At 33.9% G+C, this 26286-nt stretch overlaps 1 protein-coding gene across 11 annotated transcripts in view; it reads left to right on the top strand.

Annotated features, from left to right (window-relative positions):
• RELCH (RAB11 binding and LisH domain, coiled-coil and HEAT repeat containing) overlaps nt 1-26286 on the top strand; it is a 124372-nt gene that overhangs the window by 51221 nt on the left and 46865 nt on the right. For all 11 annotated transcript variants that reach the window (XM_064379062.1, XM_064379061.1, XM_021672027.2 and 8 more), the window contains 5 exons: nt 9861-9973; nt 17786-17876; nt 20497-20568; nt 23066-23206; nt 23617-23781. In XM_064379062.1, the coding sequence (XP_064235132.1) occupies nt 9861-9973; nt 17786-17876; nt 20497-20568; nt 23066-23206; nt 23617-23781 (582 nt within the window). The remainder of the gene's footprint in view (nt 1-9860; nt 9974-17785; nt 17877-20496; nt 20569-23065; nt 23207-23616; nt 23782-26286) is intronic.

Genomic DNA, 26286 nt, shown 5'->3' with positions numbered 1-26286 from the left:
CCACATGCAGTCAATTTTGCTAGCTTGTAGAGTATTCTTTCAAGTCCTTTGATCGTTTTTAAATTTGATTGTTTATGTTCATGTTTTTGAGTTGTAAGAGTTTTTTATATATTCTGGGTAGTAAACCTTTATCATATATATGATTTGCAAATGTTTCTTTTCATCCTGTAGGTTTTCTTTTTATACTCTTGATCATATCCTTTGATGGGCAAATGTTTTCCATTTTTATGAAATCTGATTTATCTATTTTTTTCTTGTGTTGTTTGTGCTCTAAGTATCAATTTTAAGAATCCATTGCCAAATCAATCAATGTTATAGAAGATATATATATGTATATGAATATATATAAGAGCTAAACCTATAAAACAATTAGAAGAAAACCTTTTTATATATATTTAGGTCAGTGATCTATTTTGATCTATTATATATGGAGTGAAATAGGGTCTAACTTTATTCTTTTCATATGGCTATCCAGTTATCTGGAAACAGTTCAAGAGAAAAAAATTTCTTTTTTGAATAGTCTTGCTACTTTTGTCAAAAATCATTTGGGCCTAGATTCTTTGGGTTTATTTCTAGACTTTCAGTTCTGTTCCATTGGTCTGTATGTCTAGCCATATGCCACTACCACACTGGTTTGATAACTTTTGTTTGTAGTAAGTTTTGAAACTGGGACATTGAGTCCTCCAACTCCATTTCACTATTGTCTGTTTGCGGCCCCTTGCAGTTCCATATGAATTTGATGCTCAACTTTCCACTTCTGCAAAACAGGTCGTTGAAATTTTTATAGAGATTACATTAAAGCTATAGATCTCTTTGGGAAGATAGCCATCCTAACATTAAGTTTTCCAGTTCATGGACATGGAATGTCTTTTTGTTTTAAATCTTTAATTTCTTTCAGTAAGATTTTATAGTTTCAGTGTACAATTTTTTTACTTCTTCAGCTACATTTATTCCTAAGTATTTTGTTCTTTTGGATGGTTTTGTAAATGGAATTGTTCTTTTAATTTTCTTTTCGAGAAAGGAAAGGTTTATCCTGGTTTAACAAAACAACACTGATCACTGTGTGTTGATCTTAAATCTTGCAGCTTTACTACATTTGCTTATTAACTATTAGTTTTTTGTGGTTCCTATGAGATTTTCTACATATATAGAATCATGTCATCTGCACATAAAGAGATAGTTTTGCTTCTTCTTTACAATTTAGATGGCTTTTATTTTTTCCTCTTGCTTAATTGCTCTGGCTTGGACTTCCAGTACAATTTGGATAGTAGTGTTTTGACAAAGCAGATATTTTTGCCTTGTTTCTGATCTTACAGGAAAGCTTTCAATCTTTCACCATTGACTATGTTTGCTATAGAATTTTTATAAATGTCCTTTATCAAATTAAGGAAGTTCCTTTTATCCCTAGTTTGCTAAATGTTCTTATCATGAAATAGCATTGAATTTACCACATGCTTTTACTGCATCTGTTGAGATGATAATGTGATTTTCACCCATCGTTCTACTGTGATATACCTGTATTATTAATATATTGCTGGATTTTATGTTAAACCAGTCTTGCATTCGTGGGATACATCCCATTTGGTCTTGGTTTATAAACCTTCCAATGTGCTTTTGGATCTGTTGTTAGTATTTTGTTGAGTATTTTTGTGTCTGTATTCAGTAGGGATACTGTTCGGCGGTTTTCTTATCTTCTGGTATCTTTGGTTTTGTTATCAGGCTAAGGTTGGCTTAATAGCGTATATAGGAATTCTTCAATCTATTCCCTTGTTATAAGTCTGTTGGGGTGTTCTACTTACTGAATCAGTTTGGTGATTTCTGTGATTCTAAGAACTAGTTTATTTCATCTTGATTATCTAATTTGTTGATGAACAGTTCATAGTATTTTGTATTTCTTTTAATTTCTGTAACGTTGGTACTAACATCTCTGTTTTCATTTCTGATCCTAGTTATTTGCATCTTCTCTTTTTCAGTCAGTCTAGCTAAACGTTTGTTAGTTTTGTTTCTCTTTTCGAGAACCAACTTCTGATTTTATTGATTCTCTTTATTTTTCTAGTCTATGTTTCATTTATCTCTGCTCTAATCTTTAATAATTTCTTTTCATCTGCTGGCCTTGGGCTTAGCTTGATCTTTCTGTAGTTCCATAAGATATCAAATTACTGACTTGAGATCTTTTTAATGTAGATATTTACAGCTATAAATTTCCCTCTGAGTTCTGCTTTTGCTGCATCTCATTAGTTTTGGTATGTTGTTTTCATTTTCATTCATGTCAATGTTTTCTCGTTTTCTTCGTGATTTCTTCCTTGACCTATTGCTTATTTAAGAGCATGTTATTTAATAGCCACATATTTGTGAATGCTTCATTTTTCTTGTGTTACTGAATTTTAATTTCATTCTGTAGTAGTCAGAGAAATACTTTATATGATTTTGAGCTTAAATTAACTAAGAATTACCTATGCCTAGCTTATGTTCTGTCCTGGAGAATGTTCTGTGTGCATTTGAGAAGAATATATATTCTGCTGCTGTTGGGTGGAGTGTTTTGTTTAATTTTATTAGATTTAGTTGTTTTATAAGGTTCAGGTTTTCTATTTCCTTATTGATCTGTCTAGAATTTCTGTGCAATATGAAAGTAGGGTATTGAAGACTCCAACTATTATTGTAGCACTGTCTTATATTCTTTCAGAGATACTTTGTGCATGTATAAATTGAAATATGTGATCTTTTCCTCATGACTTAAACAAATGATACTGTATTCTACGCACTATTCTCTACTTTGCCGTTTTTATACTTAACATTAGATTTTACTTTTTATATCATGATATAGAGATCTATTAGTGCTCTTAAACTTTGCTTACACCTTCAGTAAAAAAGATGTTTTACATCATGTACTAATATATACTTACATATTAAACTAAAAGTTTTACAAATCAAGTATTGCCTTTACTAATTAAAAAAGTTAGTAAAGACAAGCATTAGCAAACATGATTTTATAAATATTTTGGAAAACTAAAAAAAAATCCTTAAATAAACAATGAAAAAAATGACCCATTCAACTGATTTTTTGACCCACTGTTTTAAAGAGAGTGGGATAAAGGTTTAATCGAAGCTGTCTAATAAATTAAACTTTTTTTTTTAAATAGAAAGCACAATGAATATAAATATTAGCATTATTTGTTTTTCTTTTACAAAAGAAAAGTAACCTTACTCAATCCTCAGGTTACAATTTTAATTTTTTTTAATTCACTATATCTTATTTTAAATCTAAGATACAATTGGTTGTAACAGTTATGTTTCTTGAAGAAAGAAAAAGAATCCCAATTAAATTATGGCATGCTGTCTACCATAAGATACACCCCAATTTCAAAGATACTGAAAAGCTTTTTAAAGAATGTACCTCTTAGGTTCTTTGAAATAATGGTAGTTTCTTATTAACTTATATTTTAAAGTTAAATATTTATTTCTGCTGTAATCTTTATTTTTTCCTTCCTTCTGCTGGCTTTGGGTTTAGTTGATTTTTCTATAGTTTCTTGCCTGTTCATTGTGGGAGAAAAAATTAAAAGATGGACTGGTTTTTTATATGTGGCTTACATAGTAGTTCATTTTAATGGATTGGTTGAGGAAACTTGAATCTTTTGAGCCAAATTGTAGAATAAATATATTTATCATTTGATAAATGTATATAGTAAATAAGGTAAAGTAGTTGGTTTTTCACAATTTCCGCTTTAACTGCATTTGAAGAGGAAATTCTATAATTAAAAAATAAAATTTTGTTAAAGATTACTTCAAGCAGCATTTTTTATAATCATGCATCAAAATTTGACTTTCATTTTCATTCTATGCCAAGGAAATATATTCTATCAGCTAGCTAAGCTGGAAAATCAAAGAAGTCTGGGGCTGAAATGGGAGTAAAACAGAGGAGAGAATATTAATGGGGACAAACTTTCCTTTTGGGATATTGAAAGTCTTCTAAAATTATATTGTGATGGTGGTTGTACAACTCTGAATATGCTAAAAACCACTGCATATACACTTGAAATGGATGGACTTTATGAAAGGTAAAACAGCTCAACAAAACTGTCATTAAAAAGGCAAAGGAGAAAACCACTTATCTCTGTAAAGGTGTAACAAAAAAGGCAAAGGAGAGAACCAATTTCCTAAAAGTTTTTTAAGTAGTTTGTACCCCTAGACCCCTACAGACCTCCTGTCTTATGAGACTTTGATCTTTTACATTGCCATTCATGTTTCCTTCAAGGAAAACTTATGAGTAATGATCACCTCAGAGGATCTTAACTCTATGAGATTATACATTATTAGTATGTGGATAAGTGTAATAAAGTAGATAGGAAGTTTTGACTATCTTTACACCTATGTGATGTTGGCATATGTGTATGTTTAATTTTGGGAGTAAATCACATTTCTTTAGCAATAGTGAGACTTAAGGTTATTTAAGTTCTTTAATTAGGTTTCTTAAAGATTGAGCCAGCCTCAGAAATTATAGATATTTAATATTAATAGTTCTAAGATAGGTATTTTTAGCAGCCCTTGAATTGTAGAACTTTTACAGAGGTGAGTAATCTTTTTTTTTTCTTATGTGAGTCTTTGTAATGTCTGTCCTTATTGGGTTTTCTTTTTATATGAATAGGAACATGCTGAAAAATTTCAACTGAAACTTCAATCAGAGGTTTTACACTATCTACAGACCAACAAAGGCTCACAGATAGGTTTTGTTTGGCCTACTCAGTTCTTTGACCTGTTAAAAATGTTGTACTAGTTATTAAACTTTAAAAACTGATATTTTACCTAAAAATACAAAATTTTGGCCTTTTTCAAAAACTCCTAGTCTGGAGTTTACTTCCAATCTAAGAGCACTGGGCTTACATTTCCAAATGATTTTTTCAATGGAGCACAGTTCCTGTCCCCTGTAGGTGGGACATGGGATCTCTAGTTAGCCACAGTTGCTACCATACATAGTATGTGTACCATACATACATAGTGCTCCTAGTCACTAAAGCCCATGCTAGTACTGTTTATCATCACGTTTGCATTATTGTTTTCTTTATACCCTTTATTTTACATGTTTACACTACCTTCTTGACCCTCCTTGTCTTATACTAACGAGCCATGCTTTCTGTGCTTAAATTTTACACACTTGTATCTTGGCTTATCAGTACCATAATTGTCACATTATATCCAAATGTGATATATAATGTGATATCCAAATACATATTACATTTGGATATAATGTGACAATTAGAGTACTGATAAGCCAAGGATATCTTAGCTGCTTAGCTGCTTAGAACAGCTATTTTCCTATTGCTTATTATCTTTCCTTCCTTCTTCAGTCATTTCTGCTCCCTCTCCAGTTATTTCAGCATATGTTTTTTCCTTTGGATGGTGTGAAAGAATGATCTTGATTTATTTAAATATGGATAGATAGATCACATCAATTTCAAAAGATTACCATTGACTCAAAGAAAACTTTTTTTTTTTTTTTTTTGAGACAGAGTCTCACTCCATCACCCAGGCTGGAGTGCAGTGGCGTGATCACATCTCACTACAGCCTTGACCTTCCAGCCTCAATAGATCCTCCTACCTCAGCCTCCCCAGTAACTGCAACTACAGGTGCACACCACCACGCCCAGCTAATTTTTGTATTTTTGGTAGAGATGGGGTTTTGCCATGTTTCCCAGGCTGGTCTCAAATGCTAATCCTCTGCTATGAATGAATTCTAAAAGTTCTAGAAATTCTGCAGTAGGATTACTATACTGATTTCCTCTTAAATGGTCATAGACACTTGGTTTAATATTTTGCTTCAATACATATTACTGAGTACTCTCTAGGTTGTCAAATCACGTTTTTTAATATTAAACATTCCTATTGCTTAAAATATGGATATGTTAGCTGGGCTCAGTGGCACATAGTTCCAGCTACTCAGGAGGCCGAGGCAGGAGAATCTTGTAGAGTTCTAAATAAGGAAGAGAGGTTGGGCTGGCGAGACTGAGGGATAAACCATAAAGAAAGGGATAAACCAAAAAAGAAAGCGGATAAACCGTAAGTCTGCCTTTCTTCATGGACCAGGACACATAGCCCTCCTGTGCAAATAACTCACAATCTTCCTGCACGAAGCTATCACCAGACACCTCAGCTAACAGAAAAAATCCTAGTTAGCTCACTGCAACCTTAGCTTTATCAGTACTGCTCAAAACCCTCTACACCACACAGCATAAGCACCAGCAAGCCTTTGTCTCCTTGCAGTTAGCTCCTGTCTTGCTGATCTGCCCTTTGCTTTCTTGCAATGTATTTTCCTACTTTGTCTAATAAATTTTCCTTTCTTTACCCACAACTGTCTTGGCAAATTATTTTTACTACTCAGACCAACACCAGCCCCAGATAGTCACTACCCACCATAGATCTCTTGAGCCCAGGAGTTTGGGGCAGGAGTGTGCTATTATCACGCCTGTAAATAGCCACTGCAATTCAAGCCTGGGCAACATAACAAGACCTACTCTCTTAATAAAAAGAAAGAAATGCAGACACATAAGTTTTATTATGTGAAGCAGAAAAAGTACCTCTTGGATCTAATATTACCAAAGCCGTAGGTATTTTCTTACCATGGTTATTATTTTAATATTATATGAGATATTAAATCTTATATGCCTAAGGATTTTTTATCGTTCTGTTATCCTCATTACATTTACATTTAGTCTTTCAAAGATATTTTTAAAACCTTGTCTTCTGATGGAAATTTAGTCACCATTTTCTAAGTGCTGTATTCAGAATTAAAAGGAAAGTTTTAAGACTATACTTTTTCAGTGGGAGAGATGATGCCAAAGGGAGAATATTGACTCAAGCCTATTAACATATGAATAGACTACAGATGGTAAATACAGACTTAGTAAATTCTGGTGTGGATTTATTAGTGTTTTAGAGACTTGAAAGATGAATTCACAATAAATAAATGAGAATAAATAACACAATAGACATATACTTATAAAATCTATTATTTTATTTTAATAGCAATACAAAAGAAGTTATAAATAAATGGGTAATAGAGAAATTGACAGATTTGGGACCAGTCTCAGTCTAGCAATTAAAATCCTAATCGTGTTTCTGCTAGCTCTGTCAGAAACAGACCACTCTTTCTACATTTTTCTTCCTCACTTACTTGATCTCTTCTCAGCTCTGTGTTGCTGTAAGAGGAAGAAGCCATCCGGCGTCCTTTACACTCTGAATTGTAACTGCCATAGCCATAATATGCCAAAGTGTACCACCCTCCTTGGCATGGAATACCTACCAAAAATTATTGGCAGTGACTTCCCATATGTTAATTTGCCAGCAAGAAATAAAAGCTAATGGCAATATCAATTATTACTGTGATTAAGAAAAGTGAAAAGTATTTTTTTCAAAGTAAATTCACAGAAATTTAGGGTTCAAGGAGACATGTACTCACAAATACTTTCCTTCTAATATGTTAATTTGAATTGATTCGTAAAGGCTGCTGTGGTGAAAAGGCTATTTAAGGCCACCTTTGCTTTCAAAAGGAAAAATTAGCTGCACTAGATAAACTGCAGAATGTATATGAAATGTTTTCCGTTTGTTCATTAATCTTAATTCCTACATGTTTCACTTGAGAAAACCAAAAGAGAAGTTTGTGCTTTTCTTTAGTTTCTTTGGTACTATGGAGTAAACCAAGATAAGAACTCTTCTAGCTCCCAGACAGAGTTCTTAGTTTGGCATATCTGTAGCCATATTTCAGTTAAAGTGTTATCCATATTAATATATGACATAAACTCCCTCCTTGATTGAGGATTTCTAAGCCTCATGATAAAAAAGAAAAAGAAAAGAAAATATAAGGCATAAAGGATAAAGTGCAATATAGTTGTTTTTGTATGCTTGTTTTTGAGATAAGGAAGTTAAAGATTATACTCTATATTTTAAGTGTGTGTGTATGCATGTTTGTGTGTGTTTGTTAGCAATTACAGCAGCTATCTTACCTTCGTTTCATAACTTTAAACAGTAACAGGCTAGGGAGAGAATGGGAAAAAATAGTATGAGAAATATACACATAGAGATGATGGGAAAGCAGGAAGGGGGATTAGGATGAAATAAGATCTGACATGAAGACAAAGTAAAATAAAATTTTGGGGCCTTTCTTGGTTTACAGACATTAGAATAGCTTCTCACTTTTTAATGCTTCTAGAATAACTACTTTTCATCCTTAAGGTTCTACTTTCAGTAGAATGCCCTGATGATGCAATGTCTTAGTCCTTTCAGTAGTATCATTGCCACTCAGCAGCCCGTATGGAATCAACTAAGGATTAGGACAGTCCTTGGTATTAATGATCTCCTGCCCTAATATTGTTAAATTTCCAGCCAGATAGAATATTTAATATTTTGTAAAAGGGTGTTTATTTTCTTCTACAGAATCAGGACTAATCCATCAGGCATTATATTAAACCTCTAGGGAAAACATATAGGATCTGTACCTATGCTCTCTCATTTCCAGTGCAAAATTATTATTCCCAATTATTTTTTTATTCCTTTTCAATTATTCACTAAGGGAAAACCTACGGAGGTGCCCAAACAGGAAGACTGAAAATGGCAGAATAAATGTTTCACATTCTTTTTTTCTCAGATTTATTCTTAGCTCCTCTTACCTATATCTTTGTACCTTCAGATTAAGATTTATACCATGTAATTATGATCTTAAAATAATATATAAAGACCTTTAGAAATAATGGAGAGAGACTTCTAGTCATGTATTTAAGCTTCAGTTTCAACTCTTCTAAAAATCATCTCTAAGGAAGCATCTTCAAAGTGTGAAAATACTTCATTGTAGACTTTTTATCATGCTTTTCTTCAGGTCACATTATTATTTTTGTTATATTATTATAAACAAATCTCAACAATTTTTGGTGAATATCAAGGCAGATGGGAAAGAGAAATGAGTGTAGTCATTCTTCCCTTCTTAATTACATTATAGTGATTATTTACAAAATATTGTTTTTATAACTGAGAGGATTTCTCTCAAAAATATGTTATTACTTTTGGACTGTTATTCTTCTTAGATTTGAAAATCCACTCAAATGAAAAAATTCATATATTTTGAATGCACTTTAGTGTTAAGAATATCTTAATTTAATTAAAATGTAAAACAACGTAGTTAATTTCAAATATTTCTTAGAAATAAACTTTTACCTGTTACTTTCCTACAAAATGCTGAATTTACCTTTGCATATCAAATATGAAGAAAACAAAATATTATTTAAAATTTCTATTTCAACATCAAATATTTCTACTGATACTCTGTAGTAGTACTGAGGGATTCAACATCTGTGAAAATGGTCTTTTTAATTAGGCACTGGGTCAAGTGCTAAAGGTACAAAGTTATTAGATTATATCTAATCATAAGGAAGGCATTATATTGTCCTTATAGAAGTGGGAAGAACAGTCTGTATTTTTTATTCTCTCTTTAAATTTTAAAATATGGTGAACTTCTGAAACTTTTTTTGAAAAACGCTTTCAGAATTAAAATTATGATGTCAGCATGTCACATGATGAATGTTATTTAGTGTAAAAGCTAGTGGACCCTTGGGAAGCACTAGATTAAAAAGCAAGGTTAGCTGAATCTTAAGCAACTTTTGTCACATTGTGATTTACATTTCCTGCACAACCGACATAGAAAGGTTTTAGTGTTTTCTCTTGAATTACCAACATTATAAAATTAATTTACCCTTTTGTATATTGAGGATTATTTCATTTTAAATGTCCATTTAAGAATGAATATTCTGGAGAAAAAAAATAGTAATATTGTGCAATGTGTTTTTATTTTGAATTTTTCCGTCCTCATATTTCTTTAGGAATTGATCCCCCTCATATTGTGTACAGCATGCCTACATCCTGAGCCTAAAGAGCGAGATCAACTTCTCCACATACTTTTCAATTTGATCAAGAGGCCAGATGATGAACAAAGGTGGGTACGATTACATCTTTGAACAAGAAATACAGTGTTGACTTACTGATTTTACTAATTAGGCATCACGATTAGCATTTTAATCTAAATTGCCTTCTTTCCTTCCCAGTATCTATTTTAGCAGCACTGGAGCATTCCATCATCATGGATTCACTCCTTCATGGTTTAAAATCCTATGAAAATACATTTCAAACCATAATGTCGTCATCAGGTTCTCTTTCCTCCTCACCTTCTCTTCTTAAAGAGACCTGGAATTTACTGCAACAAAGAAATAGATAATAGGAAATTCACTCTTAAGAAATTTAGTGTATGCATAGTAAATAAAACCTAAAACAAAAACAACTTTCTAAAATATGGATCTATCCTACTAAGATCAGAGTACTTATCACCTGTTATAATTACTGTCAAGTCTCATCATTTAAATCCTTGAAAGGGATTCTATTACCTTTTCAAAATGTTAAGTTTAGACTGGGCGAGGTCGCTCATACCTGTAATCCCAGCACTTTGGGAGGCCGAGGCGGGCAGGATCACCTGAAGTCAGGAATTTGTGACCAGCCTGGCCAACACAGTGAAACTCTATCTCTACTAAAAATACAAAAAAATTAGCCAGGCCTGGTGGTGGAAGCCTGTAATCCCAGCTACTTGGGAGGCTGAGGCAGGAGAATTGCTTGAATCTGAGAGACAGAGGTTGCAGTGAGCCGAGACTGTGCCACTGCACTGTAGCCTGGGCGACAAAAGTGAAACTCCATCTCAAAAAAAAAAAAAGTTAAGTTTCTCAAGGTTACTAGATAGATATACTGCAGGGCATTATCTAAATTATCTTTTATTTTTTTCAGGAACTAACATTAAAATGATAATAAATTTTAATGAACTTTATTTCTTGTAAAAATGTAAATGTTCTCTGAAAATTGTAAGACAGTTACTTTTGTCTGAAAACAATCTGCCTTCTATTAATATACTTTTCTGCTTTCTAATAGAGAAGCATCTACTAGTAATTGATGATTAGATTATGCCCAAACCCTCTAGTGGAAGTGGGAGGGAGTGAGCGGTGGGAGGGTGATAATAGGGTGTTAGAGGTAAGTCATATGTTGGCTAGAAAATAACTCTTCCCCTCTCAAGTGCAACAAATTCCAGGTAGGTAGCATAGCAGAAAATTGTACATACCTGGTGACCCCTCAGGCATCCTAATGTTCTCCAGAAAGAAACCTAACCTTCTGTAAAGCAGATTTTTTAGAAAAGCCCGACCTCATCTGCCTATCTATATATTATGTTCTCAATAACATTTTTATGAATCCTAAGACCTATAAAGACACAAAATGCAGATTTTGTGTGAAACCACTTATTTTAAAACATCCAGGTGCAGTTTTTATACACCAAACTTTCTCTTTTTAAGAATCCTGTTCAAATGGCTTCTTGCCTAATAATGAGTTTTGATATTCATGTAACTTCAATAATTGTCTTATCTTAGACATATGTGTACATATGTTCTATTCTGTTAGATTCTGAGCTACTTCTTAATGTTTACCTTACAATGAGATTCTCCCAATTGAAAGCAAGTAGAGTTTATTTTTTTTAAATCTTGATTGTTGAGAGAGAGAACTTCTGGTTTAAGGTGGTGATAGTTTGACATTTCTTGGTATTTCCTTCCCAAGTTGGAATTTGCTATGAAGACATTTAAAAGGTATAAAAAACTAAGGTGTAAACACCAAACACTTGTGAGAAACAAGGTTAACAGTCAGCCATTTGAAGGGCCTGAGAAATTTTTCTGTGACTCTGGATTAGGAAGACCCTTGTAGTTTTCACTTTGAGAAAAGTATGTTTCAGTTGACTAAAAACTAAGTAAAATGCACTAAGTCTGACGTCCATTATTTTTATCTAAGGCAGTCAGTTATTTCTGTCCTCATTCAGTCTGCTGTAGTATTTCTCTTTCTTCATCCATTCAGAGATTATTATTCACAGTAAACAAGAAATGGAGGGGGATGGGCAAATGATATCTTTTGTCCTTGAATATGTGGTTTTACCACAAAAGAAGCCAGATGAAGGCCAAAAATAGCCCTAGAAGTACACAGTGAGGGTTAGTTTTTTTATATGATATTTGACTGAATTAAACTCCAGACTACTTTAAATCTTGTATAGCATAAATTATCATCATTGTCAAGAGAACTGGGCATTGAGAAAAGGAGAAAAGTACACCTGGATTCAGCAGAATTACATTAAATTATTATCTCTTTAATATACCTCAGATGTCTCTGGGAGTGAAGCTATTAAATGTGGCTTTTCCCTTTCTCTCAAAATGAACTGGAGCTGAATCAATTTCTTCTTAAAGATTCGTCTATAGAAACCAAAATCCACATGAGCCCCATAAAAATTGCACTGTGTAGTGAAAATAGCAATTATTCTAAATTCAGAATAAAGGCATATCTTAGAAAATGATGTCTTACAAGAACCAGAGAAACATTTTAAAACATTATTTAGTGCCCTAAAAAAGAGGCAAGAATTCCTGGCTATTATAAACAGGCGAAGGGAGCCAAAAGAAATGTAGGCTCAGAGGAAAAAGACTTCTGTAATAAGAAGAGCTAGCAGAATGAAGAAATATAAAATATGCAGTGTATTCCAACTTATGTTAAAGACAAAGTAATAGAATTGAGACTATTGAAAATCGAATCCATGTTTGTTGTAAGTGATCTTTTTTTTTTTTTTGAGACAAGTTCTCACTCTGTCTCCTAGGGGCTGGAGTGCAGAGGCACAATCATGGCTCACTGAAACCTCACTGTAATCATGACTTACTGCAATCACCTTCCAAGACTCAGGTGATTCTCCTACCTCCCAAGTAGCCAGGACCACAGGCATGCATCACCATGTCCAGCTAATTGTATTTTTTGTAGAGACAGGGTTTTGCCATGTTGCCCAGGATGGTCTTGAGCTCCTGGACTCAAGTGATGTTCCTGCCTGGGCTTCCCAAGGTGCTGAGATTACAAGCATGAGCCACTGTGCCTGGCTGATAAATTTCAAATATCAGTAAAGCACAGTATTCACTGGCCATTTGCTGGATTGAAGGATTGTTTGCCCAAATCTTCATGGTTTCAATAATTTCCAGAAACTCTTCAACCATAGCTCATAATACATCCTGATGGACAAAATGTAAATGTATATGTTCCTATGATATCAGGGCTTGACTTTTTTGTAAAATCTTTTGGAAAACTGGCAGTACCTTTGTGCATGGTATGAATAGTGTTAAATCAACAAATTGACAACCTTAAAAGCATTTTGTCATTAATTACTGCTTCATTCAGTATAAGTTCACAAAAATGCATGTATAAAGCTCCTGTATATACATGCATATTAAAGTGCATGTATAAAGTTTCCTCCGCAAACTTTGCTGCAACCCTTTAAACTTTTTCCTTATAAATGCATTTTTATGAACTTAGCAACACATTTTATTCCAGTCATACTGTTTTAAAATGAGCAAGTTTGTTAATAATCCTCAGAAAGTTGGCTCCAGTCAACTCACTCAACAGTTAAATCCCAGTTGCTCTTTAATTATGAAAGTCTTTGAAGTTTGAAGTTATGTATAAATTAATAGAGGAAATGTTACCCAAATGTTTTTGATAAGCAGATGGAACACTGGCTCCACTTACAATGCTCTGCAATATTTTCATTCTTGTTAATCTAGTTACTCATGTTGAATTAGTACCCTTTTGTTTTAGTTACCTTTGGACTTCTAATTCACATATTGCTTTCCTTTATTTGTCATGCTTGATTTCTCCTAAACATTACCCTTTTTCCCACAGATGAACTAGATACAGTATGACCTCTTAATGGTAATGCTTTATAAAAAATAGAATACTTAACATATGAATTGGTGCATCACTGGGTTACCAGTAAACCATTGCTGTGTGGCTAAAGGGATACGGTGTGTTATTTTGGCTAGTCCTGAGTCTAATACCCACAAATAAAGATGCCTGAGTAGAGCATTCCAAGCAGAGTGATGGGGAGGGCCACAGATCAGGGTGACACATGAGAAGAAAGGGGAATGGATTTTGATCAAGCAGCAGTGATAGCTGTGTACCTCAAATCATAAAACACGTAACTATTAAGTGAAGCTGTGCAAGTATGGACTTGAACAAAGCATCTTGGATGCGAATAGATGGACTAAGCACCAGTCGGATAAAATAAAGCAGTTGAGTATTTTTCTATAATTTTTATCTTAATGAAAAAATGATTTTTGCTAATAGTTTGCAAAATAATGGAATTGTACCTAATGATTTTGTAGCTTTATGTAATTTCAGTACTTGTTTTTCTGACTTATAATTTTGCATCTTCTGAGAATGTTGGAAAATCATAAATAAGAATGAACTATGAAAGATATCAAGCTTATATTTTAAAATACAAAGAACCCCTTAGCTAGGAGAATACAAACATTTCTATAGACTTTGAAATTCTGTTATACAAACTTCTTTTCTGCTCTTATCAATATATACCTAAGCAAGTGGAGAAACTTGCTCTTTTAAGTGTCCAGCTAAGGTTAATTTATACCAGCAGCCCTATGCTGGTCAATTAGGAATAAGGGAAGTTAAATCACTGTATTAGTACCATTCATTGCAAACTAAAAATTTCCCAAGGACAACTTGGTGGTACTATAGGAAAATTAGTATTTTATTTTCTCCTTTAAAATAGCATTTCTTATCTTGGTAATTTAGTTAATAATTAAATACAGTTACTACATTTTCATTTTTAGATTTTCAAGGCAAAAACCTGGTCTTAGAGGCTATTTTCATAAACCTTGCATGTAAAGCTAACAGCTGCCACCTGGTGGCCAAAAGTACTTACTAGCCTTACTGCAGGTCAAGGTGCATCAGGGATCAACACTCATGTCCACACAAATCTACTTTCACCTTACAGAAATACAAATTTATTAAAATAAACTAATAAATTTATTATTAACTGTGTGCTAAATAGTATAAAGAATACATGAAACAAGCAAACATTTTAGGTTAGCAAAATATATTTGACATAATCAGTTAGTTTTCTTAATGAATCTCAGGCTTCTTTGATCCTATCCCAAGAAAAACTTAATTTTATGCTCAGTAATGATGCTTTTGCCAGTTCTTTTCTAACAACCATAATTGGTGCCATATGTCTGCCTGTGTCATTTACTAATGAAACAATCCCTGTGCTGTGATTTTCTACAAGTAGGAACAACATTTATTTTTACTATCATAGTAGCCTATTTCCAATGCTATTAATAATCTGTGGGCCATCTAATCGTATCTGTTTGGGACTGTATTTCAAAGCTGTCATATTTTCTAGAATTTTCTATATTAACTCTTCTAAGACGTTTATTTCAAGTGGCCTAATACATTTTCCTATTGAAGTTTGTAGTCATTAGTATAGAGATGGTGACTTACGATTTACAGTCATTTCATCTGAAGTTCTTTCTGTACAAGTGTATACCTCTTATAAGTGTTCAAATTGCTTAAATTTTAAGAAAATTTAGCTATTACCATTATCAAACGTGTATGCCTTCTCATTTTAATACACTAATGAGGGCAAAAACAATGATGAGCTATTAGGAAATATTCATTAGGGGCAAGCAGCTAAAGTGCTTGCTAATATCTTTTTGCAGTTTCCTCTCATTTACTTTATTTGCCTTCCTAATTGGGATATGATCAGAGAAGGAAATAGGAACACAAAATAAAAGTTGAGAAATAGAAACAGAGGATAATGATATAAAGGAGAATCAGATAAAAACTACAAGGATTGTGGTGAATTAGAAGCTGCTGCAATGTTCAATGAAGATGCACTGGCTCACTGTTTCCCCCAGTGTTTCCAAAAAAAACTTCGTTATTCTCGTTAAATAACCTAAGCAAACAGTTAGTAACTAATCTGACTAAACCAAATAGAAATTTAAAGTCATTTTACAGTTAATTTAAATTGACATATATTGAGAAATAGCAATGAGCAATGCCTAGACATAAAGCGCTGATTTTATAATGATTGTGAATTACATAAGCGTTCTATTTTAGTTTTCCTTGAAGTTGGCTACTTTAAAACATATATTAAAAATATACTTTTTTCCATCAGGTTTTACTTTTTTAAAGTGTTAGACAATCAAAAGTGGAAGAACTTCAAATTCTGCATTTTAAAGTCATTTTAGATGGAACTTCATTCTGAAGAGTACAAAATCTTACTTCAAATTTTGTAGTTTTTAGCTGCAAATGTATCAATTCATTTATTTAGTTACATTCAGTTACAAATACATCAAATCAATTGATACAAATATATCAATTCGAATGAAGATAATGTTTTAGTTATTGGTTAACTGTTGTTCTGTAACAAAGTACCCCAAGAGAAAGTGGTATAAAACATCTTTTATCTTAGAGTTTCTGTGGGTCAGGAATCTGGGTCCTCTGTAGTCAAAGGTTGGCTGGGGCAATAGTCATCTCAGGCTTCAACTGGAGAAAGATTTGCTTTTCATCTTAATCACACAGTTGGTCATTGTCAAGAATCAATTCTTCAAGAATTGTTAGACTGAGAGCTTCATCTCCTCACTGACTTATGGCCAGAAGCCACCTTTAATTTCTTCCCACATGGATCTCTCCAACATGGCAGCTTGGTTTAGCTAAGCATGCCTGCTGAGAAGGCAGTAGAGCCCAGCAAGATTGACATCACAGACTTCTGGAACCTAATCTCAAAATTGACCTCTTATCACTTTGCTCATACTCTGTTAATTACAGACAAGTCACTAGGTCCATTGAAAGCCATGTCAGAAACTACCTACCACAGTTATATTAGGTATAATACCCAAGAATTTGATGCTTAAAATACCACTTTGCTAATATGATACTGTAGTTTTTAATTATAGAAACACTGGGAGAATAACTGTTTTAGTGGCTAGAAACCAAAGTTGTGTAGAAAATGAAGCATTGGGCATATATAATCTCAGAATGTATGTGTAGGAAGGTAATTTAGAAGGTTATAAGATTCGGCTTCATACCTATACAGAAATTCCTTCACAACATCTGTCACAAATGATGTTGTCACTGCTTGAGTGGCTAATCGTAAGGAACCTAGGCATTTGGTGGCAGCTTAGGCCACTGTTAGCAAAGTCTAATTTTTTTCCTTTTTTTTTTTTTTTTGAGACAGAGGCTTGCTCTGTTGCCAAACTGGAGTGCAGTGACACAATCTCAGCTCACTGCAACCTCTGCCTCCCGGATTTAAGCAATTCCCCTGCCTCAGCCTCCCAAGTAGCTGGAACTACAGGTGTGTGCCACCATACCCAGCTTTTTTTTTTTTTTTTTTTTTTTTTTTTTTTTATTTTAGTAGAGATGAGATTTCACCATGTTGACCAGGATGGTCTTGATCTCCTGACCTCGTGATCCACCCGCCTTGATATCCCAAAGTGCTGGGATTACAGGCGTGAGCCACCACACCCAGCCAAAAGGTCTAATTTTTCAGGACTAGATGGTGCAAGATAGTGAAACGCCATCTCTACAAAAAATACAGAAATTAGCCAGGTGTGGTGGTGCACACTTATAGTCCCAGCTACTTAGGAGGCTGAGGTGGGAAAACTGCTTGAGCCTGGGAGGTGGAGGTTGCAGTGAGCCAAGATCACGCCACTGCACTCCAGCCTGGATGACAGCTAGACTCTATCTAAAAAAAAAAAAAAAAAGAAAATTCTAATTTGATTGTTCAAAAATCTTGTACTCTATGTGAAATTATAGAGATGAGACTTTTTAACCTTTCGTCCTAGTTGTGCTTTCTAATGCAAACACAAGCCTTTTTTTTTTTTTTTTTTTTTGTATTTTTCAGGCAAATGATACTGACAGGTTGTGTGGCATTTGCGCGTCATGTTGGACCAACACGTGTAGAAGCTGAACTTTTACCACAGTGTTGGGAACAGGTAAATAATTGTACTGAGTTTTCACCTAGCCATTATAGCCTGATTTCTTTAAAAGATTCGTATTTTCATTTTTAAATGCAATTAAAAAATATGTGGGATATAAATTATGCTGATGTTTCTGTAGCTGAGCACAGTGATTTATTAGTACTTAAGAATGTTCTGGGGTGCTTTGATTTATTCATTCGGTCAAAAATACTTAATGAAACACTGATTTCAGTGCTGGGTACTGATGTAGTCACTAGGGATACAGTGGTGAACAAAAGACAAAGAGATCCTAATGGGAAAATAAGAGTAAACAAAGAGATGGTCAGCTGTTTTGTAGTAATATATATTATGAAGAAAAATAAACCCGGATAAGGGTGAGATTAATGGGGAATGCTCTCCTAGAAAAGGGGATCAGAGAAAGAATCTCTGAGGAAGTGATGTTTAGGTAAGGATCTGAATGAAGTAAGATGCAGCCAGAACAAAGGCCCTGAGGTGGGAGTGTACTCGATGCTTTCAAGAAACAGCAAGAAGACGTGTGTGTGTGTGTGTGTGTGTGTGTGTGTGTGTGTGTGTAGAAATATATCTTGTATACTTGTATATATTACAGATGCATAAAGTGTAAATCTTTAATGTGAGAGGTTTTTGCATTTATACTTGAACTCGTTATCTTACTAACAAAGCTTTTGCTTTTATATTGAATTTTAATATTCTAGTCCTCTGTAGAACTCAGAATCACTGACTTTCTAGACTTAATGTTTAGATCATTAAGAACCTCATTTTTCTACCTTAAAAAGATGGGGTTCCTGCTTATAGAGACAAATTACGTGGGTTTATTTACAATAGCACAGTTACTTATTAGTCTCTGGAATATCACCGAAGTATGTAGTCATTTATAGTCCTATTCCCAACTTCTTTGGGCATTCATTTTTTTTCCCACCAAACTAAAGTAGAACCACTAGATTCAATAGGCAAAGTGAACATTATATGTAGTAATAACCACCTCTCATAATCTCTCCTACCATCTATAAATTACAGTGCATACTAAAATTTAGGGTGAGGTTCTAATCACTTGAAGTCAAAAAACTTGGCTACAACATAGCCATACAACTTTCAGTTTACAATTCTATACAGTTAATTGTGCACATTTAATTTTTTATCATTTTTCCATTTTCTTTTCTCTTTTTCAGTGGTTTCAGTGTTGTGCAAGCTTCACTGCAATCAATTTTTATACAGTTTTGTCACCCTAAAGGCAAACCCTAACTGCTTGAATTTGGTTCTCCTCTTTCAAGATTATTTGGGCTATTCTAGGTCCCTTGAATTTTCTTGTGAATTTTAGGATCATTTTGTCAATTTCTCCAAAGAAGCCAGCTGGGATTTTCATAAACAATGCATTGAATCTATAGATTTATCTAGAGCGTTGCCATCCTGATTTTATATATTAAGTCTCAATCTATGAATTTAGGATATCTTTCTATGGATTGGGTCTTTTAAAGTTTCAACAGTGATTTGTAGTTTTCAGAGTAGTATAAGTTTTGCCCTTTTGTTTTATTCATTCCTAAGTATTTCATTCTTTTGGATGCTATTGTAAATAGACTTTTTTCTTAATTTTATTTTTAGTTTGTTCATTGCTAATATGTAGACATACAATTGATTTTTCTATTTACATTCAATTTTGAGACTTACTGAGCTAAAGAAAAGCAAATGAAAGTTTATGTACAGCCATACTTTGACATTGAAACCATTCAACTTTTGAGGTAACTACATCTGGATTAAATTTAGTTCAAAGATGTCGGTTATAAACATCTCTACCACCACCTCTTCTGTAACCTGAGTAAACTTGGCTATCGGGGATCTGTCTAGCCACCTACCTCCAGTTTGTTGCCCAGTAGATTACTATGTAATTTTTTTTCTTAATTTTAGGCATCCAATACATTAATGAATTATGTCACCTTTTCATATGGGAATATGAGAACAGATATACTTCTTTTCCAGTCAAAGAAAGATTTATATTCTATGAAGAAGACATATGGGAACAAAACCCAGTATGTGTCATTTTTTTTGTTATTTTTGGTTATGGTTCAGTGTAGTCATCACAATAGGAAAACCCCATCATTTTGCATATGCAAACAGAGGAATGGATTGAAGTCCACTTTAAAAATAAAATCGTATTTTTATTAAGGGCTCTGGTCAAATCATTGATTAACTTACTTTTCCTCATCCCTTAGGTTGAAGAAAGAAGACTGGCACATATTATAGCTCGTATCTATAAGATTCAGAAGCTGAGTTTTCCAAATTTAAAAATATTCTACTATTGCTAGGGAAGGGTCCTGATTTCTCCTGATATCCTAACGAAAGCCTAGTCTTAGGCAAGCCCATAATCTCTAGATACTTTGCCAAATTTTCACCTTTGGTTTTCCCTTTTTTCTTTAACAGATGACCCCTGTAACCTCATGTTTAGGTTCTCCCTCACTCCCTCATTCCTGATCCAGGTATAGTCATACAGGGATTCCCAGAAGTGGAAAAGGAAGAAGCTGTATTGCATTCTTAACAGGATTTGTGGTGAAATGTAATTCTCTTTTGGAAGAAGGGAGGGTGTGTTATTTATACTTGATTTATTTATTTATTTTTGCTCTAGATTAATCACAAATACCCAGAAAGACGACTGCTTGTGGCAGAATCCTGTGGAGCACTGGCACCTTACCTTCCTGTAAGAATTGTCTTTTTTTTTTTCTTAAAACTGTTTTTCTTCTTTAATGTAGAAAAACCTTTTTTTGAGTATCTTATAGATTTTTATACAAATATTTCCTGGGCATGCTGTCTTAATAAAGAAAAGAGACAATCTAAAGAAGAAAAGACTCACATTAATACAATATGGCATTGCAGACACGTAGGTACATTACCACTAATTTTGGATGAGTATGAATATATTAAACGATATCAGCAGTTCTTATAGTGTGGTCTGAGGACCCTGGGGGTTTTCTTGAGATCCTTCCCAAATGGTCCATGAGGAGAAAACTGTTTTCAAAATAATAAGACACTTTTTGTCTTTTTCCCTGTGTTGAAATTTGTATTGTTGGTGCAAAAGCATGGATGGGCAAAAATGCTGCTGCATTAGCACTCGTCAGTGCAGTGGCACCCAAATGTACTATTATAATAATGATTGGATTCTTTACTGCCATGCTTTTACAGAAAAAGCCAATTTCACCTAAAAAGGAGCTTGCTGAATCAGTAAAATTATTAATTTTACTAAATTTTGACCCATGAAGCATGCATCTTTTTAATATTCTGTGAGACAAAATAGAAAGTACTCATGTAAAAACCCTTTGCTACATACTGAAAAATTGTAGCTGTTCGCAAGAAAAGCACTTATGTGGTTATTTGAGTTATGAGCTCAACTAGCTGCTTTTCTTAATGGGACACCAATTTTACTTCACAGAACCACTTAGAGTCAAACTGGTTATTCAGACTTGGGTATATCGCAGACATTTTCATGAAATTGGATGGAGTGACAATGTCACTTCAAGGAGAACAAGTAGACAGCATTCATTGCCAGTGATAAAACTGGAATAGCATGGATTTATACTCCTACTAACAGTCCCATGGAGTTTTTATTTTCCCATACCTTCAACCAGGAACTAGGCATGGTGAAATTTTTTTCATGTTTTTCTAATGGAAGAAAATGCCTTATTGTTGTGATAAATCATATAGATAGATTGATGCAAATGGGTTTGAGCATCTTATTATTTATTGTTCCAAGACAGATGAGCATCCCTTGCTCTCAAAGGATAAATAGGCTGTTCTACTCTACTCTTAGAATACTAAGCAGTATTAATAATAGATGTAATGTTTCCTCAGTGTATCTATACTTGCCTTCTGTGTACCCCACTGTCACTGACAGCAGCAAAATCTCTGTACATCAGTGTGTTCATGACTTAGAGTAAAGCCTCCCGATCGATGCTCTGGTGGGGTCCCTGTGGCGTACTAAAACTAATTTCCACAGTTGACCCCAGCCCAAATCAGTATGAATGCCCACTTGAAGCTTATTTACCTCTGTCTTATTGCCTTGTGCTGATACCAACCAACAAGCCCTTTTAAGATAGTTTAAGGTGTTTTAGTGCAATTTTTAGCCTAAAAAATAAATGAGTAAATAAACATATAACAAAAGATGTTATATATTCACCAACCTAAATGTGTTTAAGAAATGCTAAAATTGCCTGTATTTTTGCTTCTAAAAAGTGAAAACCAGACTTTTTAAAAAAGTCTCTCAAGTCTTACTCTACATACCAAATCATGCTGTAAATTTATAAAAATAGCCATGTCCTCTGCCTTTATTTTTATTTTATCCTAGTTATTATTACATGAAAAGGACTTAAACAAGTTGATGTTTTAAGAATGTTATAGATTGATTAAATCGCAGTAATAGTACAAGTAGGGATAGGAGGAGCATGAATTTGTATATTGGTAGTTCTTTATCCTAACCTCAGCCATTAAGCTAAAACATTCTTTATCATAACTGGAAAATATTCTGTGTGAAATCAAGGCAGGCGGTGGTGTATATTATATTAAATAATAGCATAATAAAAGAGCAATGCAGTTTTTTAAGTACTTCTAAGGTTCGCTCTCATATTTTATTATCCTGTTGAATTTTTTTCCCACTTCTTCAAAGAAATAAGAACGCCAGGATTTTATTTTGTTTTCTTACCATATCCCAGACAAATATTCTAATTGTCAGAGTGATTTTTGTAATTCCTCATGTTGTAACTCTCTGCTCTTCTCTGAGTGGAACAAATAGTGACAAGGGAGTCATTGTCCATTTGTAGTAGAGTTTGTAGTAGACTTTGTTGATTTGTCGAAAGTGCCTCCTAGTGTGAACTGCAAGGATTTGAGAGATTTTTACATATTTAGTAAAGATACAAAAACATGCTGAGAGATGAATAATAAATACCAAATTCAGAGTAGATGTTATTGCCTCTAGAGAGGAAGGGATTTGGCGGTGAGTGATATTTTGACTGTATCTGTAATGTTTTATGTCTTCAGAAAACTAAGGCCTGAAGCAAAATCTCTGTCCATCAGCAGTTCCTCAGCATTTTTAGTAAAAATGTTAATACCTGTTTAATCTGAATTTTGACCACACTGATGTTTGTCACATTATTTTCTATACTTCTGTGCTTAAGTGTAAATAGCAAAAACATGTTTATTTTCAGAAAGAAATCCGTAGCTCCTTGGTTCTTTCAATGTTGCAACAAATGTTAATGGAAGATAAGGCAGATTTGGTAAGAGAAGCTGTGATCAAAAGCCTTGGTATCATTATGGGATACATTGATGACCCAGACAAATATCAACAGGTATGTTTTTCAGAATGAACTCCTTTTACTCCATTATAAAATTCCAAGTAATATAATAGTCCAAATCTCTGGATTAGATACTTTATAAAGTATCATAAGGATGGCAGATGTGTCAACTTTAGTCATTTGGGGATGGTTGCCTGGTTTCAATGTTACTGCTCAGAAGAGAGAATACTACAGTTCATCTATAGTATCTGCCACAGCTTTCTGGCAGGCAATTGGCAAGAGGTATTCTGTATTTACTGCACCTTCTCTTTGGTTTGCTTATCAGTGGATACATGGCAAGGCTAGGATTATGGATGGCCTTCTTTCTTGCTTAAAAACATTTTTTTAATTTATTGAAATTTTTATTTTATCTTATTTACAGTTATCCTTTTAAGACTCTGCATTTGCCTGTTTTCTATTGTCAGGGTTTTGAATTGTTGCTATCAGCCTTGGGTGATCCCTCAGAAAGAGTAGTTAGTGCTACACATCAAGTATTTTTACCAGCTTACGCTGCGTGGACTACAGAACTTGGAAATTTACAGTCTCATCTTATACTTACACTACTGAACAAGATTGAAAAACTTCTCAGGGTAAGTTCTTCCTTTGTTTATATAGCTTATAGAAATTTAAAAGGTCTGTCCTAAGCCCTCTTGGAAGAAGTTAGGGAACAGAGATAGAAAGTGCCCTTTGCTTAACATATTAATACATTACTAGTTAAAGATTCTGTTGGACTGGACCCAAGAAAGAGATTTGGGGAAGTTTTACTTGGCTGAAGCTAGAGGAGGAGAAAGGGCATGACGTGCATTTGTTAGCTAAAATGCACCTTCATGGAAGTAACTCCTGCATTATTCAGAAAGCCAGCACTTTATTGATCCTTCTGAGTACGTAAATATTTTACATAAAGTATCAACCCTAGTTCCAGAAGGTAGAGAAAATGAGTCTCTAAAGCTTTCTTACATAATATCAAAATTGCTTTAACCATGGTTATTCCACTGCAGTAATTCATCCCTCATTTTTAAAATGAACTTTTTATTTTTCCCACATACAAGAATTAAAGAAATGTTGATGAAAAAATAGAAATTTCTTGATCCAATTTTCGTTCTAAAAGTTTCTTTTAGAGCCTAGAAGACAAACTATTATTTGTTTAGTGCTTATTATGTGCCAAATCTATAAAAAGAGTTAGGAAGTAGGAGAGGGGAAGTATTATAGCATGAACTGCTGCTGGGTTAGCAGTTGAGCATTTCTATATGCCAACAGTGAAGAAGCTGGAAAAAAAAATATCAAGAAAGCAATCTCCTTTTTTTTTTTTTTTTTTTTTTTTTGAGACGAAGTTTCGCTCTTGTTACCCAGGCTGGAGTGCAATGGCGTGATCTCAGCTTACCGCAACCTCCGCCTCCTGGGTTCAAGCAATTCTCCTGCCTCAGCCTCCTGAGTAGCTGGGACTACAGCCGTGCGCCACCACGCCTGCCCAGCTAATTTTTTTGTATTTTTAGTAGAGACGGGGTTTCACCATGTTGACCAGTGTGGTCTTGATCTCTTGACCTCGTGATCCACCCACCTCGGCCTCCCAAAGTGCTGGGATTATAGGTGTGAGCCACCGCGCCCGGTCCAAAAGCAGTCTCATTACAATAGCTTTAAAAAAAATGCCTAGGAATAAATATAACCAAAGAGATGAAAGATCTCTGCCATGAAAACTATAAAACACTGATGAAAGAAATTGAAGAGGAAATGTTAAAAAAAAAAGAAAAGAAAAGAAAATGTATCCATATTCAGTTATTCATAGAAGAATTAATATTGTTAAAAATGCCTATACTACCCAAAGTGATCTACAGATTCATTGCAATCCCTATCAAAATACCGATGACATTCCTCAGATATCAAAAAAGCAATCTGAAAATTTATGTGGAACCAAAGACCCTGAATAACCAAAGCAATCCTGAACAAAAAGGACAAATCTGGAAAAAGGACACTACCTGACTTCAAAATATACTTCAAAGCAGTAGCAACCAAACATCTAGGTATTGGCATAAATACCAAGACATATTGACCAGTGTAACAGAGTAGAGAACCCAGAAATAAATTCACCCATTTACAACCAGCTCAATTTTGACAAAGGCACCAAGAACATCACTGAAGAAAGGACAGTTTCTTCAGTAAATTAACTGAAAATGGATTAAAAACTTAAATGTAAGACATGAAACTACTAGAAGAAAACATTGCTTCAGGACATTGGTCTGAGCAAAGATTTTTGAGGAAAGATCTCAAAAGCATAGGCAACAAAAGCAAAAATAGACAAATGGGATTATATTAAAGTAAAAAGCTCCCGCACAGCAAAGGAATCAGCAGAGTGAACAAACAGCCTGCAGAATGGGAGAAAATATTTACAAACTCACCATCCAACAAGCAATTAATAACCAAAATGTATAAGGACTCAACAGCAACAACAACAAAAAAATTCAATTAAGGAATGGACAGATTATCTGAAAAAACACTTCTCAAAAGGAGACATATGGCCAAAAGGTTTATGAAGAAGTGTTTAACATCACTAATCATAAGGGAAATGCAAATCTCAACCAAAATGAGGTATCATGTCACCCCAGTTAAAATGACTATTATTAAAAAGACAAAAAGTAACAGATGCTGATGAGGGTGTGGAGAAAGGGGAATCTTTGTACACTGTTGGTAGGAATGTACAGCCACTATGGAAAACAGTGTGGAGATTCCTCATAAAACTGAAAGCAAGAAGTATCTGTGATCCAGCAATCCCACCACTGGGTATATATCTAAAGGAAAAGAAGTCAGTATATTGAAAAGATACATACTTTCAAGCACTCACATGTTGAGTTTCAAGCACTTACATGTTTCTTACAGCACTATTAATAATAGTCAGGGTATAGAATCAACCTAAGTGTTCATCAGCATATGAATGGATAAAGAAAGTATGGTGTCTGTACACAATGGGATATTATTCAGCCATTAAAAAAGAATGCTATCCTGTCATTTGCTGCAGCAGATAGCCTGGAGGACATTATGTTAAGTGAAATAAACCAGGCACAAATATTGAAATGAAAGACAAATATTGAATGTTCTCACTC

Source organism: Aotus nancymaae, unplaced genomic scaffold (genome assembly GCF_030222135.1).
Source record: "Aotus nancymaae isolate 86718 unplaced genomic scaffold, 86718_ANA_hifiasm-v0.15.2.pri h1tg000020l, whole genome shotgun sequence".
NCBI classification, from domain to species: Eukaryota; Metazoa; Chordata; class Mammalia; order Primates; family Aotidae; genus Aotus; species Aotus nancymaae.
The sequence above is the reverse complement of the archived record's forward strand: the minus strand, read 5'-3'. Positions and strand labels throughout refer to the sequence as shown.